We start from the raw sequence: 16,547 nt of genomic DNA on the forward strand, positions 1-16,547 counted from the left end.
AGTTTTGTAAATTTCAATTTTCAGGTAATTTTTGCACCAAACCATGCAGAAAACACTGAAAATACATAAAAACCTATGAAAATACCCCCTTCCTAAGTACCTTCAAACCTGTTGTTGTACTACCCAAATACATCAATTTTCTTTTATATTCTATCTTAGAACGGTAAAATGAAATGATGCAATATTTCCATTTTGACAAGGACTACAGAGGAAAACTGATATGTGGGTTTACTGTATACTGAGGTCAGAGGAGGAAGAATTGGCACCTGGACTCCACATAGTTGCCCACCCTTTCAGTAGATGAAGTTTTAATTCCAAGTACAAGTGTCCCATGGGACAAAGCCAAATGTATTTCAACCAGATCTTTTGGGGGGAACATCACCCTTCTGTAGAGCCAAGTTTCTGCACAGAGAGGCTGGTACTACAACATTAACCAAAGGGGCTCTTCCATTGTGCTAGGAAATTTGCACTGTGTTTGTCCATTCCTTACCCCTGCAGGAAAGAAACCCACTTGTCAAAGTTTGGTAGAAATCTTGGACTCTGCAAACGTTATGGCCCTCCAAGCTCTGAATTGTGCAGCCTTCTAGGGCTTTCTGTAATCTGTGGATACGCTACAAAGCCACCAACCTTGTAAGCCTTGGGGGAAAACAATTCACATTAAGCAGGCTGTAACACATAGACTTTTCTACTTGACTTGAGGCAGAAGTGTCACAGCGATATTTGTCAAGGCCAACTCTGGAGGGAGAAAGCATGCACCAAAACTAAATCCACTTCTTTCCCCTGTCCAGACTGACTCACCATGCCCAAAGCCTTCAAATTCGGGAGAATAGAGAATCTTCAGTGGAATGCAGACTAAAAGGAGATAAGGCTGTGGAGGATCCCCTCTCACCCTTCTGTGCCCTTCAGAAGAAGGGGAAAGAGACTCCTGGGCCCTTTTTGATGGCAGAGCCAGGAAGATGGGAGCTCTCTGCTAGTGCTGGAAACAATCTACCGTAATAGCTTTCTTCCAGTGGCAGACTTGAATTTACAGATTTAATAGTCTTTTAATTCAGATGTAACAGTCATTGCTGAATAGTGCAATTTAAATTTGTATAATGGGCATTAAAGGCAGGCCTGTAGCACCCCATAGTGGTGGCTGAAATGACATTAAGTTATCTAACAAAACATTAATGGAAATCAAAATGGCCATTTGCCATTTGAAGCTAAGCAAAATGGCCATTCTGAGCAAGGGGGAGGGGCTGCAACTGCAAATTACTTCCTGATAATGTAAACGTATACATTAGTTAGAGCTTTGGGACCTTTTTCCACAATTTAGTGAAAAGTCAATACCTCAACTCAGCAATCCTTGGTCCTGCCTCTCACTGGGTCATCAGAATCCTACATATCTTAATAGTTTGCTTCTTCCACTTCCATAGAGTACAATGTGACACCCCACTCCCTGTGCTATCAAAGCCAAACTCAGTGACTTCAAAGGGACTGTTAGTAATTCTAGAGTTCATGGAAAATAATCATTGCTGCTTCAAAGCCTTGTAATTCAACAAAAAGAGCAAGCAAAACTGGCTTTTGTTCTTCCACACAGCCGCTCAGCAAGGTGCAGGGAAATATAAATATGGCAAATGGACAATGTTCAAGTCTATTGCCCTGCTTGCCTAATTTTGGGAATCTTGAGAGGGATTTCTACACAGCCGCTATGCCACAGGAGATAACGAAGAAAACAGAAAGACAGAGGAAACAGGCTGTCTTTTTAAAATAATGGAATGTTATTATTAACTAATTAATCAAAATATGTGTCTCTCATTCTAAAATCTGTTTCAAACCATAAAATCTGTTCAACGAAATTAAACTATGCAAAAGAGTAAAAAATAATGTAAGTAGACTAAAGCATATTAAATAATTTGTCAAGTTAACACAAAATAGTTAAAACCCATAACATGCAAATTTGAATAAATATCAATTATGCCCCAAAGGCATTAAGAAAAAAACCCACATGTTTTTAGTTGGTGGTGGCATGACACCTATGTTGGCACCAACTAAGCCTCTGAATTATTCCATGACAGATGCCGCAGCAGAAGACGGCTTCTGACACATCCTCTGAAGGTAAATTACCCATGACGGTGGGACACTAAGGAAGGCCTCCCTCCAGATCTCAGTTCTTAGACAAGTATAAAGAAAGTGGTGAGCAAATCGAAAGAAGTGCAGAGACCTATTGTGGACTTCAAGCAGTTTAAACAGCTGCAGAAGGAGCTAAGGGATCAGTGCAAAGACTAAAGCCCCATCTACAGGGCCATATTATCCAGTTCCTGAATCCAGATTATCTGCTTTGAATTTGACTATATGGCAGTGCAGACTCATATAATCCAGTTCAAAGCAGATAATCTGGATTCAGAAACTGAATTATATGGCAGTATAGATCCAGCCTAAGACTGGGTGACCCCTGACTCTCCAGAGCAGCTGTGGAATTCATTCATGGCTCCTTCTCCACTGCCAGTCTGTGAGCAGAGTTAGGTATGCTTTGAAACCTGCCATGACTTAAATAACATATCCTTGCCAGATTTCCCCATAACATTTCCCCCTCACTTCAACACAAAGACACTATTCACAATTGTGTATTTACCGCTTAGCCTCGGGGACTTCCTGGATTCATTTTTAAACTGCAAATGCTATGTGAGCATGTCTAAAGTTTGAGGAAAGAGGAGCCCAGTGATATATGCCATGTTCTGCAGCATACAGAGGCAGTCATAGCAGCAGGAACCATTTCCTTTCTCTTTCTTTGAGTACATTTGGCAACTTGTTGCTGGGAAGAAGCAGCTATGATATCTGTAGGAGGAAAGAGAGAGCAGGGTAGCCACCCACGTAGGAAGGTGCTGCTTCTCTTGTCATGGAATAGCACCATTCATGGAAAGGTGCCTGAAAATCATAAATAATCTGGAGTTGTAAAGTGCCTTGAGTTGTAAACTGAAGGAACCTTCAAAACAAAATGCTATATTGAGTTAACATTTATGTTTTGTGGGTAGTGTTGTGAAAAACGTGGAGGTTTTTGAACTGTAGCTATCTAAAATAAAGATTGTTTTTTAATGAAGCAAGTAGCTTGTGCATTCCAACCCTGTGAGCAACCCGCATAAAAGTATTTCCATTTTTGACATCCATCTCCTTAAAGTAGTCTGTCACTGTGCTAAAAGCTCAAGCAATAATTTTAAAAACTGTACCCAGTTTAACAGCACCAATTAAGATAAGCATCACCATAGTTATGGAGTGAAGAGGCTGAATATGTATAATCTCATGTAGGAAGCCCCAGATGTAATGTAATTATTACTGTTACTCAGTGAGTGAGTGAGTATATGTGTGCCTATTGAGCCAGAAGCTTCATTTCAAAGTACTTCAAGATGTACAGTAAAGCATGAATCAATGTGCATGTGTCTTACCAGGGCTAATTTTCTGAGACACGGTTCAATTATGGTGTCTTATACCTAGCATGACAAAATGATGCCTCCAGCTAGCTACTAAAAACAATTATAACTTGATCATGGCATGTATCAGGGACCAGCAATTTCAAAGGTTATGCCTGATTCATCATTAAACGCAAACCCAATCCAGTTCATGCATTTTAGGTAAAGCCTATCAATCAATTCACAGTACATAAAGAGAAGGTCCCAGGTTCAGTCTATTGTATCTCCAAGTACAGCAAGGAAATTCTAGATGAAAGCCTAGCTCAGGACAAGGTGGAGAACTGCCATTAAGATGCAAGACCAGGATAGAGATTGATAAAGGGTGACTAATAATCAGAGGAAAGCCCAGTAGCCTAATAGATTCTGAATGTAGCCCTTAACCCAAGATTTGGATTGGAATCTGGCCATGAGGGAAAAAAACGGAGGAGGACTTTAGAATTTGAAATAAGGTTCATGGCTGGACTGAGGAACACAATGTCAAAAGGGGAGCATATTCTGGGACCAGACTACGCAGGAGGTGAGTGGCAGGTTTATTCTCAGGGAAGCATTTCTGGGTTTCCTACTCAGTACATGGGAATTGGGCCCCCTGGTGATGCAGCGGGTAAAACCACTGAGCTGCTGAACTTGCTGATCCAAAGGTCGGCGGTTTGAATTCAGGGAGCAGGGTGAGCTCCTGCTGTTAGGCCCAGCTTCTGCCATCCTAGCAGTTCCAAAACATCCACATGTGAGTAGATCGATAGATACCGCTTCTGTGGGCAGATAACGGTGCTCCATGCAGTCATGCTGGCCACATGACTTTGGAGGTGTCTACAGACAACGGTGGCTCTTCAGCTTAGAAATGGAGATGAGCACCATCCCCCAGGGTTGGACACAACTAGACTTAATGTCAAGGGAAACCTTTACCTTTTACATGGGAATCTTGGGGAGAAAACCATTTTCACCATCTCAGTTGTACTCTTCAGATCCAACCATGACCATGGGAAGTTGCCCTGTGGCTACAATCTATTGTTTGTGATTTTCATGGTCATTTCCTCCCACAGAAACATTTCTTCACGGTGCATTCATTAAGACTTCAGTCAAAGAAAGCCAGTTACAAAGTAGTCCATTCATCACGTTGCCTTAAGACATGTCATACTTAGTGTACTTCCTTCATGAAGCCCCACAGAGCCCCTTCCCCTCCAAAAAAACCCCCAAACAATCCATACTGTCTTCCATCTTTGTTCAAAGAGCAGAAGCACAGAGATGCAAAAGCAGATTCATGGAACCTTGCACTCAGTAATAGGAGGATGTGGTCAATTCACCAGCTTTCTTTCAGGGACAGCACTTCTCCTGGATTCAGACCTCTGCATTAGAACATCCTTCCAGACTGGGGATATTTACATACTCTCCAGCCTCCAACTTAAGAGAACCTTTGACTTCTGCTTATATCAGCAAAATACTGTGTGAACACTTCAAGTCTCACTGAATATTTTTTTCTCTTTTAGCCCAGGCCTCTTGGAGCTGGTTAAAAAGTGTCAGCAGGAGAGAATCTAGCACTGCAAGGCCTTTCCAAGAACATCTAAGTCCTCTGCAAAGAAAAAAAAATCCCCATCAATGCAAAGCTTGGATTTGTTTTTTTTCTCATAGATCAAAGTTAAGCAACCACCAGGGGTTTGGGGAACTGCATTGGGCCCCATTAGGAACACAACCTTACCCTCCCCCTGGCAGTCCTGTTGTTTTAGGCCCAGAAGAAGCCTTCATTTAACAAGGACGCAAATTGCAACTCAACTTCTAGTTTACTACTGTGTTAATTAAAAGCCTCACTTCAGCATCAAATGTTGAGGTAGGTCTAAAATGTGTCACAATTGCCCCCACTTGCTGATGTGTTTTTTTGAGTAAAAATGTTGGAAAGTGAGAGAAATAAAGGAATGGGGGAGGCAGAAAGTTAACACAATGCCACACTTTATCCACCCATATTCTATAGAATAACAGCATTATTTTCCCCAAGGTTCACAACTCAAGTTCTTTACCTGTCATCCAGAATCATTAAGCCATGTGCCGCCAGCTCTTGCACCTCCTCTGATTGCCCAAACACATCCCATAAACTGAGGTCAGGAGCAAACTGTAGCCAGTGCTGTAAGGGGAAACAATAACAACAACATCCTAGTATGAAAAATCAAGTTTAGTTCAGAATTTTGAAGAGTTGGCTTTGAGGGTGATCTTGTACTGAAGCACCAGTCATGATTGCATGTTTCTTCACAGTCTGATATCTAACCTATATAAGAATAAGTGAACTTCAACCCCTTTGCCCCCATCCTTTCATCTTGGTAATTGGCACTGAAAACAGGATGGGCATACCTTTATTTAGCTATTTACTATATTTTTACCCTGCTCTATCTCAACCCCGAAGGGGACTCAGAGAGGCTTCAAATTGGCAATAATTCAGATATACACATCCTACCCCTCTGAATGACAGAATTGATCACAGCTTTCTGAACATCCAGTTGATCAGTTGATAACACAGAATCCAAGTTCCACTGGGTGGCAAAGCTATCCTAAATACTAGAGTGTTTAGACCTCCACAAATACAAAATACCTGGGATTTGCAGACTTTTATAACTGAACTATAAAATATTTGCCGACTGACTTCTTTGAATTTCAAAATTTATTCCATCAGAAAAAGAAGTATGACTAAGATTTTTTCTAAACAAATTAAGAATAGCAAAATAATATTCACTATTATGCTCAAGGCAATGCTGATATCAAAATCTGAATCCTAGTGTAGAGATGTTTCCCTAATCTTGTAATGTTTACCGTAATAATACTAACCTCTGTTCTCCCCTCCCCCACCACTGCACTTACAGAAGCAATGACACAAAGCTTTGCCTGGCATTTGCAAGTGAGAGATGAGAATGTGGCATAGGGCTGGCCAACTATTTTTGGCAAGCATCACTTGTAATCTCATCATCAATAAATCACTGGCATTTCTGATGGAGGTACAGACAATGATTTGTGGAAAGGATCTGCATATGTTACATTCTGCTCCCTGGTCTCATTCAGTTTTCTTCTAGATTTATGATGATGATGATGATGATGATGATGATGATGATTATTATTATTACCCAAAGGGGACTCAAAGCAGCTTGACATAAAAGCATTGGTATCTAATTTAAAATATCAAAATATAAACATTAAAACAGAATTAAACACAAACAGTATTTTGCAATCTGGCTGCAATTCTTTGGACCAGCTGAAGTTTCCGAGCACTTTTCAGAGGCAGTAGAGCGCGTTACAGTAATCCAGATGAGCTATAACTGAGGCATGTAGCATCGTGGCCAGATCTGGCTTCTCAAGGAACAGGCCCAGTTGGTGCACAAATTTTAATTGTGTGAAGGCCCTCCTGGCCATCGCTGATACTGGGCCTCCAGGTTCAGCACAGAGTCCAGGAGGACCCCCAAACTGCAGACCTGTGTCTTCAGGGGGAGTGTGACCCCATCCAGCACAGGCTGGATCCCTATTCCCTGGTCTGCCTTCTGACTGACCAGGAGCACTTCTGTTTCTGCCCATTTAATAACCATAGCCCTTACAACTGACCCAGGCACTTTTAATCATGAATTTTAAACTTGTGTCCTGTGTTATAATCTTTGTTCTGTGTATTTTAATATGCATTTTATAGATATATGTATTAATATGTGTATTTTATAGAATGTTCACAATGATTATGTGTTTTAACTATGTTGTAACCTGTCTCGAGCCATGGGGAAAGGCAGGTGAGAAATACACAATTATTATTATTATTATTATTATTATTATTATTATTATTATTACTACTACTACTTTCAAAACTTTCTGTACTAGGGCCACAAATCTAGTAGTTTATTCAAATTGTTGTAGTCCTCCGCACACTTCATTTCCTGTTCAGCTGTGTCTCCATAGGCATTTGAATGACATGAAACTGAAGAGGGAATAAGAAGTTGTTTCTGCATTGCTGCTCCATCTAAAGTTTCTGGAATTAGAACACTATCCATCCAATCCACTGCAAAAGGCACTGCTGCTGCTGCTACCATTCCCAGGATACTGAAATCTCACCTGGTGTGTGATTCCTACATCCATGCGGAGTCCCATCATCAGAACTTCCTCCAATCTATGTAAAACATATAGACACAAGACATAGCACTCTCCAGTACTGTAAAAATTGTCCTTAAGATATAACATTTCATTAAAAAATTATATTTTAGCTTCCAAAACGGACATAAAACTAACTATCTATAACTTTTAGCATCTTATCTAAAATGCTTGGAACCAAACATATTTTAAATTTTGATTTTTTTCCCCCAGATCTTGGAATACCTGCATATGCATAATGAGATATCTTAGACATGGGATCCAAGTCTATACACAGAATTCATCAATGTATCATATATGGTGCATCTTATAAACATAGTTTGAAGGTAATTTTATACACAATCTTTTAAATAATTTTGTGCAGGAAATAAAATTTGCATATATTGAACCAACCAGAGAACAAAGGTGCAAGTACCTCAGCCACTCATGTGGACAATTTCAGATTGTGGAGTACCTCAGATTTCTGAAAAGGAATCTCAGCTTTTCATGTTAACATACTTAGCATTTGGATAGTGCATTCTGCATGCATTTTGTCCAATTCCTAGCAAAAGCCTTCTGTACTAATATTTCCGCAGGTAGGAGGCAAAGAAAACATGGTATGTCTAAGGAAGTTCATAACTGAACCCAAATCTGAAGCAGTCTTTTCAACTGATTCACAATTTTGAGGAATATCATTCAAGATGGAAAGCAAACAAGAGACTTTGGGCTCATCTACACTGACACTTCAGGCCCATACCTGCTGTCAGTGTAGAAGCAACCTTCATTTTGAAATCACTAACCACCCCCATATTTGTTCCTATGATGGCACAACTGGGAAGATTAAGGGAAAACTATATGTGTCCGGCTATTTTCCCAGTGACCATCGGTATGCCCTATATGTACTTTAATTCCGCCAAAATAAAACTCTAGAGACAAAACTAAAATTAACCAATTAAGTTTACTGAACAATCAGGGTGAATCAAAACAAGGTATAAAGGTGCAGTTTGATTCTGATATAGAGTTAGAATAATAAGGAACAGGTGTAAGGTGCAACTCTGAGGTAAATAACAAAACTATATTCTATGAGGTAAGTACTCTATAAACTCTGGGACATGTACTGCTTAGGTCTCTGGCATGTATAATCTATGTTCTATAAGGCAAATATATTCTAAATCTATATGGCAAATATAGCTATTCTATGAGGCAAATATAACTATAATGATATAAACTATAAGGCAAATATTGGTCAATTCTATGGCATATATGTGCTAAGGATGGCCTGTTCAGACTACTAAGCCAGACCAGACACGTTCTGGCTAACTACTAAAAACTATGTCCAAAAGGTCCTTCCACCAGGCTATGAGCCAGAATGGGCTGAACCAAAAGAGTGGGCCTATAGGGGAGCTTAAGCTCCCACTCTAAAACTTAGCAGAATTGAACAGTCCAACTCCAGGGAGCAAACAGAAGGGAGTAAAAACTAGGCCGAGACTTCACAGTTCCTACGTACTTACATTTCCAGCTGGGTGAGTGCAGTCTGCTTCCGGGTCCCATGATCAAAGGCCAACACTTCCTTCATCCATGTATCTGGCTCCAGAGTTTGTATTCTTGCCTCTCGGTAGACCTTTCCATTTCCCCATGGCACAAATCTTCCATGGGCTCCTGGGAAAAGGTAGTCAATGGTATGACTAATTCTTCATCTCTAGAATGAAGCAGTATGAGAAGCAATTGTCTGACTATCCACAAACACCAGGAAATCCATCCTTCTTTAATTCTCTGTGTTTAACATGAAATATTGGAAATGTACCATCTGAAACGAACTTCATATAGTTTACCTGTATTGTATGTGAATAATCTTATTGTTTCTTGTACTTTAAGTACTAAAATGTATCAATTGTTTTTTAAAGAACTTCATTGAACCCAAAACAATGGTTTTTACTGGATACAGAACTTGGGCCTACTCAAGCAAGCTCACCTGGTCCCACTCCAATATATTGACCGCCTCGCCAGTAAGACAGGTTGTGAATACTAAGTGCTCCCTGTAGGGGGAAAAAAAAAACAAGGCATAAAGTATTAAGAAACTGCTAGTCTTTGCACATATATTGCATGAAGCTGGATGATAATGGTAATAATAACAACAACTACAATTATAATTTCTATTTCTAACTCAAGGTTTGAGGTGGGGTACAACATAGTTAAAACATGTAGATAGAAACATAAGACCATTAAAAACATAAACTTAAGAATAAAACATACTAAAATCATTCATACCAAAAAATTGTAAATTTAAATTCATAGTTTAAAACTAACTGGATAGGCCCGCCAGAAGTAGGTCTTTGACACTTTTAAAAATTTTGAAAGCTCGTTAACTGTTAGAGGTCATTCCAGAGTCTTGGGGCAGATGACAGTAATGGCCTTCCAGAGGACCTCAGTGGATTGTTTAGAACAGTGGTTCTCAACCTGTGGGTCCCAAGGTGTTCTGGCCTACAACTCCTAGAAATCCCAGCCACTATCAGCTGTTTGGATCTCTGGGAGTTGAAGGCCAAAAGATCTTGGGACACGCAGGTTGAGAACCACTGGTGAAGAAGAAGGCAATCCTAGACATAAACCATGTAGGGCTTCAAAGATCAAAACCAACACTTTGTACTTTGCCAAGAAAGAAATTGGTAGCCAGTACAGTCACTTTAGAATAGTGTAATATGTTCATTCTTAGATGTTATTGTAATGAGTTTGTCTGCCATGTTTTAAACTAACTGAAGTTTCTGAACTTGGTACAGAGGTAGACTAATGTAGAGCACATTGCAGAACGCCAATCTTGAGGTAACCAATGTGTGCACTATCATCTTTAAGTCTTCCAAATCTAGGAAGGGGCACAGCTGGTGTATCAGCCAAAGCTGGTAGTAAGCACTCCTGACAGTCCCATCTGCCTGGGCTGACATTTGGAGAGACAGATCCAGGCACACTCCCAAGCTGCAAACACAGTCTTTCAGAGGGAATGTAACCTCATCCAGGACTGGCTGATACATCTCCATCCCCAGGTTAGGACCTCTGATGACAAGAACCGTTGTCTTGTCTGGATTCAATTTCAATTTGTTTTTCTATATCCAGGCATTCATTCAGAGGAGACATGCTATGCTTAGCTAAAGCTGTAGGCATGGAGAAATATATGTGGGTGTCATCAGTATACTGGTAACATTCCACCTCATGTCTCCAAATGATCACTTCTAGTGTTTTAATGTAGGTACTTAAATGCACTGCAGATAGAACGATAACTTTCAGTGACTGATTCCTAGGGATACTTAGCTCCTCTTGGGAGCTAGTATTCAAATTTGTTTAAATCTAAGCCTTTGTTGTAACAACTTTCTCAACATTCTTTCTTTGGATGTGAATGAGGCCTTGTATCCAACTGTCAATCTCAGATTGTACCTTGATAGAACATGCTCAGCTCTTGTTAAAAGAACAATAATCTTCCTTTCAGTTGTGAAGTGCAACAGCATTCTCTCCTCCTTCCTCCAGCCATATAAAGTTATTTCACTGTCAGGAACTTCCAGATTATTTTGGTTCGTCCCCTCTATTTATGTTATACTTTAAAGGAAAAGACTTACCTTCCGAGCAAAGTTGGAAACCTCATACTGATGGAAACCTGCCTTCTGAAGGATGTTTCTTGCACATTCATACATTTCTGATACAACGTCTGGATCAGGCAGGGGCAAAAAGCCCTGATTGACCTGTTTGAAGAGTGAAGTGCCCCTCTCCAATGTCAGCTGGTAGAGAGAAATGTGGTCGTCACACACTGCAAGCAACGCCTCCAAATTCTGAACCCAAGAGGCAGTGGTTTGGTTAGGGAGGCCAAAGATGAGATCAACAGATATATGGCCTGGAAAGAGTTTCTTGGCTTCTTCTAAAGTTCTCAGAGCGTCACAAGCTGAATGGTTCCTTCCAAGCAGCTGGAGTTCTGCATCATTAAGGGACTGCAGATAAGGAAAACATGAGTATGATGGACTTTTTGTGGCAAGAAAATTAAACAAGAAGCTTGGGGAAATACATGATTGATGGGGAAAGTATTTTAAAGAATATAAAAGTATGCATGTTGCTATATATAGGTAAACAGCAAACAACAATCAGTAAGTGCAAAGAGAAGCAGAATGGCAATAGCTTGAGAGGAAAGTTACACTTTACCTGTGAAATCCCTGACTTTTTCCCTCAGCTCAAATGTGGCCACCACATTGATCAAAGCAGCAATGAAGGTATTTGCATAAATATTTTCCAGTGTCCTATTCTCAATCAAATCTCTTCCTCCTGAGATTGGTTTTCTGCATGCACCGGGATTGTGGCGCAGCTGGCTGAGTGTCAGCTGCATTAAGATCACTCTGACCAAAAGGTCATGAGTTCGAAGCCAGCCCGGGCTGGAGTGGGTGTCCAGCCATTGTGTAGCCCGTTGTCGACCTTTGCAACCCGAAAGACAGTTGCATCTGTCAAGTAGGAAAATAAGGTACCACCTTGTGTGGGAGGCTAAATTTAACTAATTTATGAGGTCATAAAGAAAAAGACTCCGGGGAATGTGGAATGCGGAAGAACTTCATCGGTGTCGTTGATGGACGATGAAAAGCAGCAGCTTCCCTGGCGGCCAGAAAAAAGTTAAATAGCCTTGGTGTATTTGTGTGTTAAATGTTGTTTGTCAAACTGGCATTGAATGTTTGCCATATATGTGTTGACTGTAATCCGCCCTGAGTCCCCTGCGGGGTGAGAAGGGCGGAATATAAGAACTGTAAATAAATAAATAAATAAATAAATAACCCTAAGATAATATTTCTGTAATTACTTCTTTTCTTCTTCTGTCACTCTCACCAGGGAAGGAGTGGTAGAATATAATAATAATAATAATAATAATAATAATAATAACAATAATAATAATCTTTATTTATATCCTGCCACCATCTTCCCAAAGGGACTAGGTGCACATACAACATACAGCCAGTAAAAACAGTACAATCATATAAAACAAACCACATAAAATTATAACAACAACCCCCCGTCAACACACGTTAACATAAAATCAAAACAATACAATTCTAAAACAATAGTAGATAAAACTAAATGCCATCAATTCACAGGTGCCAAGTGAAGGTTCTGGTAAGTAAGGCAGGGAAGACTTGATGATCCTTCAGTCTCCAAGATTATGACAGATGTGCCCCTGATCACTCACCTGGATGCCAATAGAAAGCCGATTGACGCCTGCTTTCTGGAATTCAGCAAGGCATAAGGCATCTACTGAAGTGGGATTGGCTTCCAGTGTAATCTCAGTTCCTTCCGCTACAAAGACCTCTTGGGAGATGGCATCCAAGACAGCTGCAATGGTGAGTGGACTGGCCAAGTTTGGTGTTCCCCCACCAAAGTACACAGATGTGATTCTGTAAAGTGAAGGAGAGAAAGGAAGAATCAAATCTGAAGAAACCAATACAGAAATATATTTGCCTTCCTAGCTTCTTCCACGGAGAGTTTGATACAAGGCTTCTTAAAGGAAGCCAGTGTGATGAAGTGGTTTGAATGCTGGACGAGGGATGCGGCTAACCTGCAGAATCAATGTAGCTTGACACTACTTTAATGACCATTGCTCCATGCTATGGAAACGACAAACTCTTTAGAATGATGGTGCCGCACCAAATTACAAATCCCAGGATTGCACAGCACTGAGTAATGACAGTTAATATGGTGACAAACTGCATTAATTCTAAAGTGTAGATGCACCCCAGGACTCTAGGAGACCAGGAACTGAATTCCCACTCAGCCATCAAAACCCTTTTCAAACCTTTTCTGAAAATATCTTGCGAAGAACAACACTGCTGCAAGTCAACTTTAAGGCATTTAACGTCTGTAACTGTTCCTCCTTTGACTTCTACAGTCCCTGACTCAAACCACTGGCTTAAAAATGAAGTAATTCAATAACAGGTTGGTCTTATTCCTCAGTGATAAAACTCTCAACAGAAATGTTATTCCTCGCTTAATTATAAAACATGTCCAATAAAGCTGCCTTGAGTCCCCTTTGAGATAGAGCAAGGCAGGATATAGAGTAAATAAATAAATAAATAAAATCCATTTGCCATGCACCTCTGTTTCTTCTAATGCTCCCAGCTTTGAATGCTGATTCTTCAATGCTTTTTTTCCTCCTCTTCCACTGTTACTTACCTCTGGACTTGGCTAAGTTGAATCAAAGTCCTTGCTTCCTGAATGAGGCAATTCCTCATTCTCGTCTCATCAATGTTTCGTGGGATGTACTTGTTGAAGTTACAGTAGCTGCAACGTTTCTCACAATATGGCCACTGAGAAATGAAGGAAATCAGAAAATACTTATTCATAAAGACTGAGGGGCCTTCCACATAGCCATATAATTCAGAATATCAAGATAGAAAATCCCATATCTACTTTGAACTGAGTTATCTGAATTCACACTGCCATATATTCAGGGGCGGCTCAACCCATTACGCAAAGTAAGCATTTGCAGTATAGTTGATTTTGCCGAGGGGCGCTCTTGAGGCGCTCTTGGGGGAAAATAGACCTTGACATATGCAAGTTGTAGTTACTGGGATTTATAGTTCACCTACAGTCAATCAAAGAGCATTCTGAACTCCACCAATGATGGAATTGAACCAAATATGGCACACAGAACTCCCACGACGAACAGAAAATATATATATCAGTGATTGGTTGGGGGGGGGGGGGGATACTGTTTGCTTACTGTTGAAAATTACCTAGGGACGCCTCTGCATATATTCCATTTCAAAGCAGATAATGTGGGATTTTATTCAGCTGTGCGGAAGGTGGCTTAACACTTTTCTAGCATCTTTTCCATCATCATCCCTGGGATGAGTTTTAACATCACTTCCATCTCACTTTAGCAAGGTCAAAACATATCCATTCAGTTACCAGCAATTTTAATATGTACCATGCTCTGTTCATGGTGTTCAGAAATTCACAGGGACAACTACTCATCATACTGAATATACTAAATGATGCCAACCTGAGTAGAAAAATTCCAGCCCGCTTCAAAGTGATCCTTTACATCTGATTAACTTCTATCAAAGTAGCCATCATAATCTGGAGCCTGTCTGTAATATTTCTTTGACATGCAGGTGTTATCACTGAAAGCATATTCTTAACCATGTCCAATTTAATAAGGAGTGAAGGCACACTATGGGCCCTGCTAGACAGCCATATAACTCAGAATAGCCATGCAGAAAATCCTATAATGTCTGCTTTGTACTGGGTTATTCCAGTCCAAACTTCCATATATTCCAGTTCAAAGCAGAAAATGTGGGATTTTATTCAGCTGTGTGGAAAGCAGCCTTTGTGTTTTAAATCCATGCATGGAAAATAACCAAAGTAATATCATTATTTGTTTTTTGAGGCTCTATCTTGGACACGTTTTACAAGATAAAAGGCTAGAAATAGCACCATGAGTGAAAGTTCCACTATTTTGCCTCTTTACATTAAGAACAATTTTTAAAATTTGTTCTTTGAAAACTTTTGTATGAGTGCATATATAAGCACAACTTTACTGGATGCTTTTGTGGTGATTCTGAGAACCCCAGCTGTTTTCAGGGCCCTTCCACGCAGCCCTATATCCCAGAATATCTAGGCAGGAAATCCCACAATATCTGCTTTGAACTGGCTTATCTGAGTCCGCAATGTAGAATTAATGCAGTTTGACACCACTTTAATTCCTGTAATTCGATGCTATAAAATCGTGTAAGTTTTTATTTATTTATTTATTATTTGAACTTATATGCCACCACTCCCCTGGGGCTCGGAGCAGCTTACAAGAATAGCTAAAATCTAACAAAATTTAAAAGCAATTTTAAAACAATTTAAAAACAACACTATCAAACATTAAAAGCCTGTCGAAACAGGTATGTCTTACATGCCCTGCAGAAAGCTGGTAAGTCCCGCAAGGCATGGACTTCAGGTGGCAGAGCATTCCAGAGTGATGGTGCCACTGCTGTGAAGGCTCTGCGTTGTAGTTTTTCAAGCTCTTTAACATTCTCTGCCAAAGAGTGCTGGTATCTCACCAAACTACAGCTCCCACAACTTCATTGTACTGAGCCAGGGCAGTTAAAAGTGGCATCACACTCAATTAAATCTGCAGTGTAGAGGCACTCAAAGTCATCCTCTTCCCTGGCTTTCCAAATTATGCCTATCCCTCTGGAATGCGTTTTCTAACACAATTATTTTGAAGTGAAGTGTGGGAAAACAATTTCTGTGCCAAGAAACATTTATAAGGTTCCCCAGTTGCCACACTCTTCCTTACGGCGCATGCGCAGGGCACGCGTGTCAAATGACGCATGCGCAGACGTTGCCGCTTGCTTGCTCACTTACGTGGATGTAAAGGGCGGCTTGTGCCCCTGGGTCTTGGCGGGGCGCTTGAGTGACAGTGCGGAAGGCGGGGCTTCTGGCCGGCGGCCGAATCTTCCGCAGGAGCCCCGCCGCAGAGAGTGCCTTGGCCAGGAGGCGGCCCATGTTCTCGGCGCGCGCTGGCCGGAAGAAGCGGCGAAAAAGGGAGGAGAGCAGGCTGCAGGCGCCTCCGGAGTGAGTGGCAGGCCAAGAAAAGGGGCAGCCCGCCGAGCATGCGCAGACCTCCTTTCCCAACATTCTGTGCCTCGGCTCGCATTGGGCACATGTCGAAGTAGTGCAGTTAAGCCCCACGGAAACGGCATGGCTCAATCCTATGGAACTTTGGGAGTTGTAGTACTACTTTGGTGGGCCAACAAAGGCTGGAGAGCTTGTAATTTCCGTAGCACTGACTCGTGGCAGTTAGAGGTTTCAAGCTGCGTTAAGCCTATATGCCAGGGGTCCTCAAACTTTACAAACAGAGGGCCAGGTCACAGTCCCTCAAACTGTTGGAGGGCCGGTTATAATTTGAAAAAAAAATGGATGATTTCCAATGCACAATGCACATATCTTTTTTGTACTGCAAAAAACACTTAAAAACAATACAATAATTAAAATGAAGAACAATTTTAACAA

At 40.8% G+C, this 16,547-nt stretch overlaps 1 protein-coding gene across 1 annotated transcript; it reads right to left on the bottom strand.

The window, feature by feature from the left end:
- Positions 1–798: 798 nt before the first annotated feature.
- RSAD1 (radical S-adenosyl methionine domain containing 1) lies at positions 799–16,172 on the bottom strand. Its single transcript, XM_060764770.2, has 9 exons — positions 15,900–16,172; positions 13,713–13,846; positions 12,733–12,937; positions 11,132–11,497; positions 9,502–9,565; positions 9,041–9,188; positions 7,515–7,569; positions 5,456–5,559; positions 799–5,013 (listed from the first exon to the last, which is right to left on the bottom strand). The coding sequence occupies exons 1-9, from the start codon at positions 16,170–16,172 to the stop codon at positions 4,905–4,907; spliced, it is 1,458 nt and encodes a 485-aa protein (XP_060620753.2). The 3' UTR covers positions 799–4,904.
- Positions 16,173–16,547: the final 375 nt, after the last annotated feature.

Source organism: Anolis sagrei, chromosome 2 (assembly GCF_037176765.1).
Source record: "Anolis sagrei isolate rAnoSag1 chromosome 2, rAnoSag1.mat, whole genome shotgun sequence".
Classification (NCBI taxonomy): Eukaryota; Metazoa; Chordata; class Lepidosauria; order Squamata; family Dactyloidae; genus Anolis; species Anolis sagrei.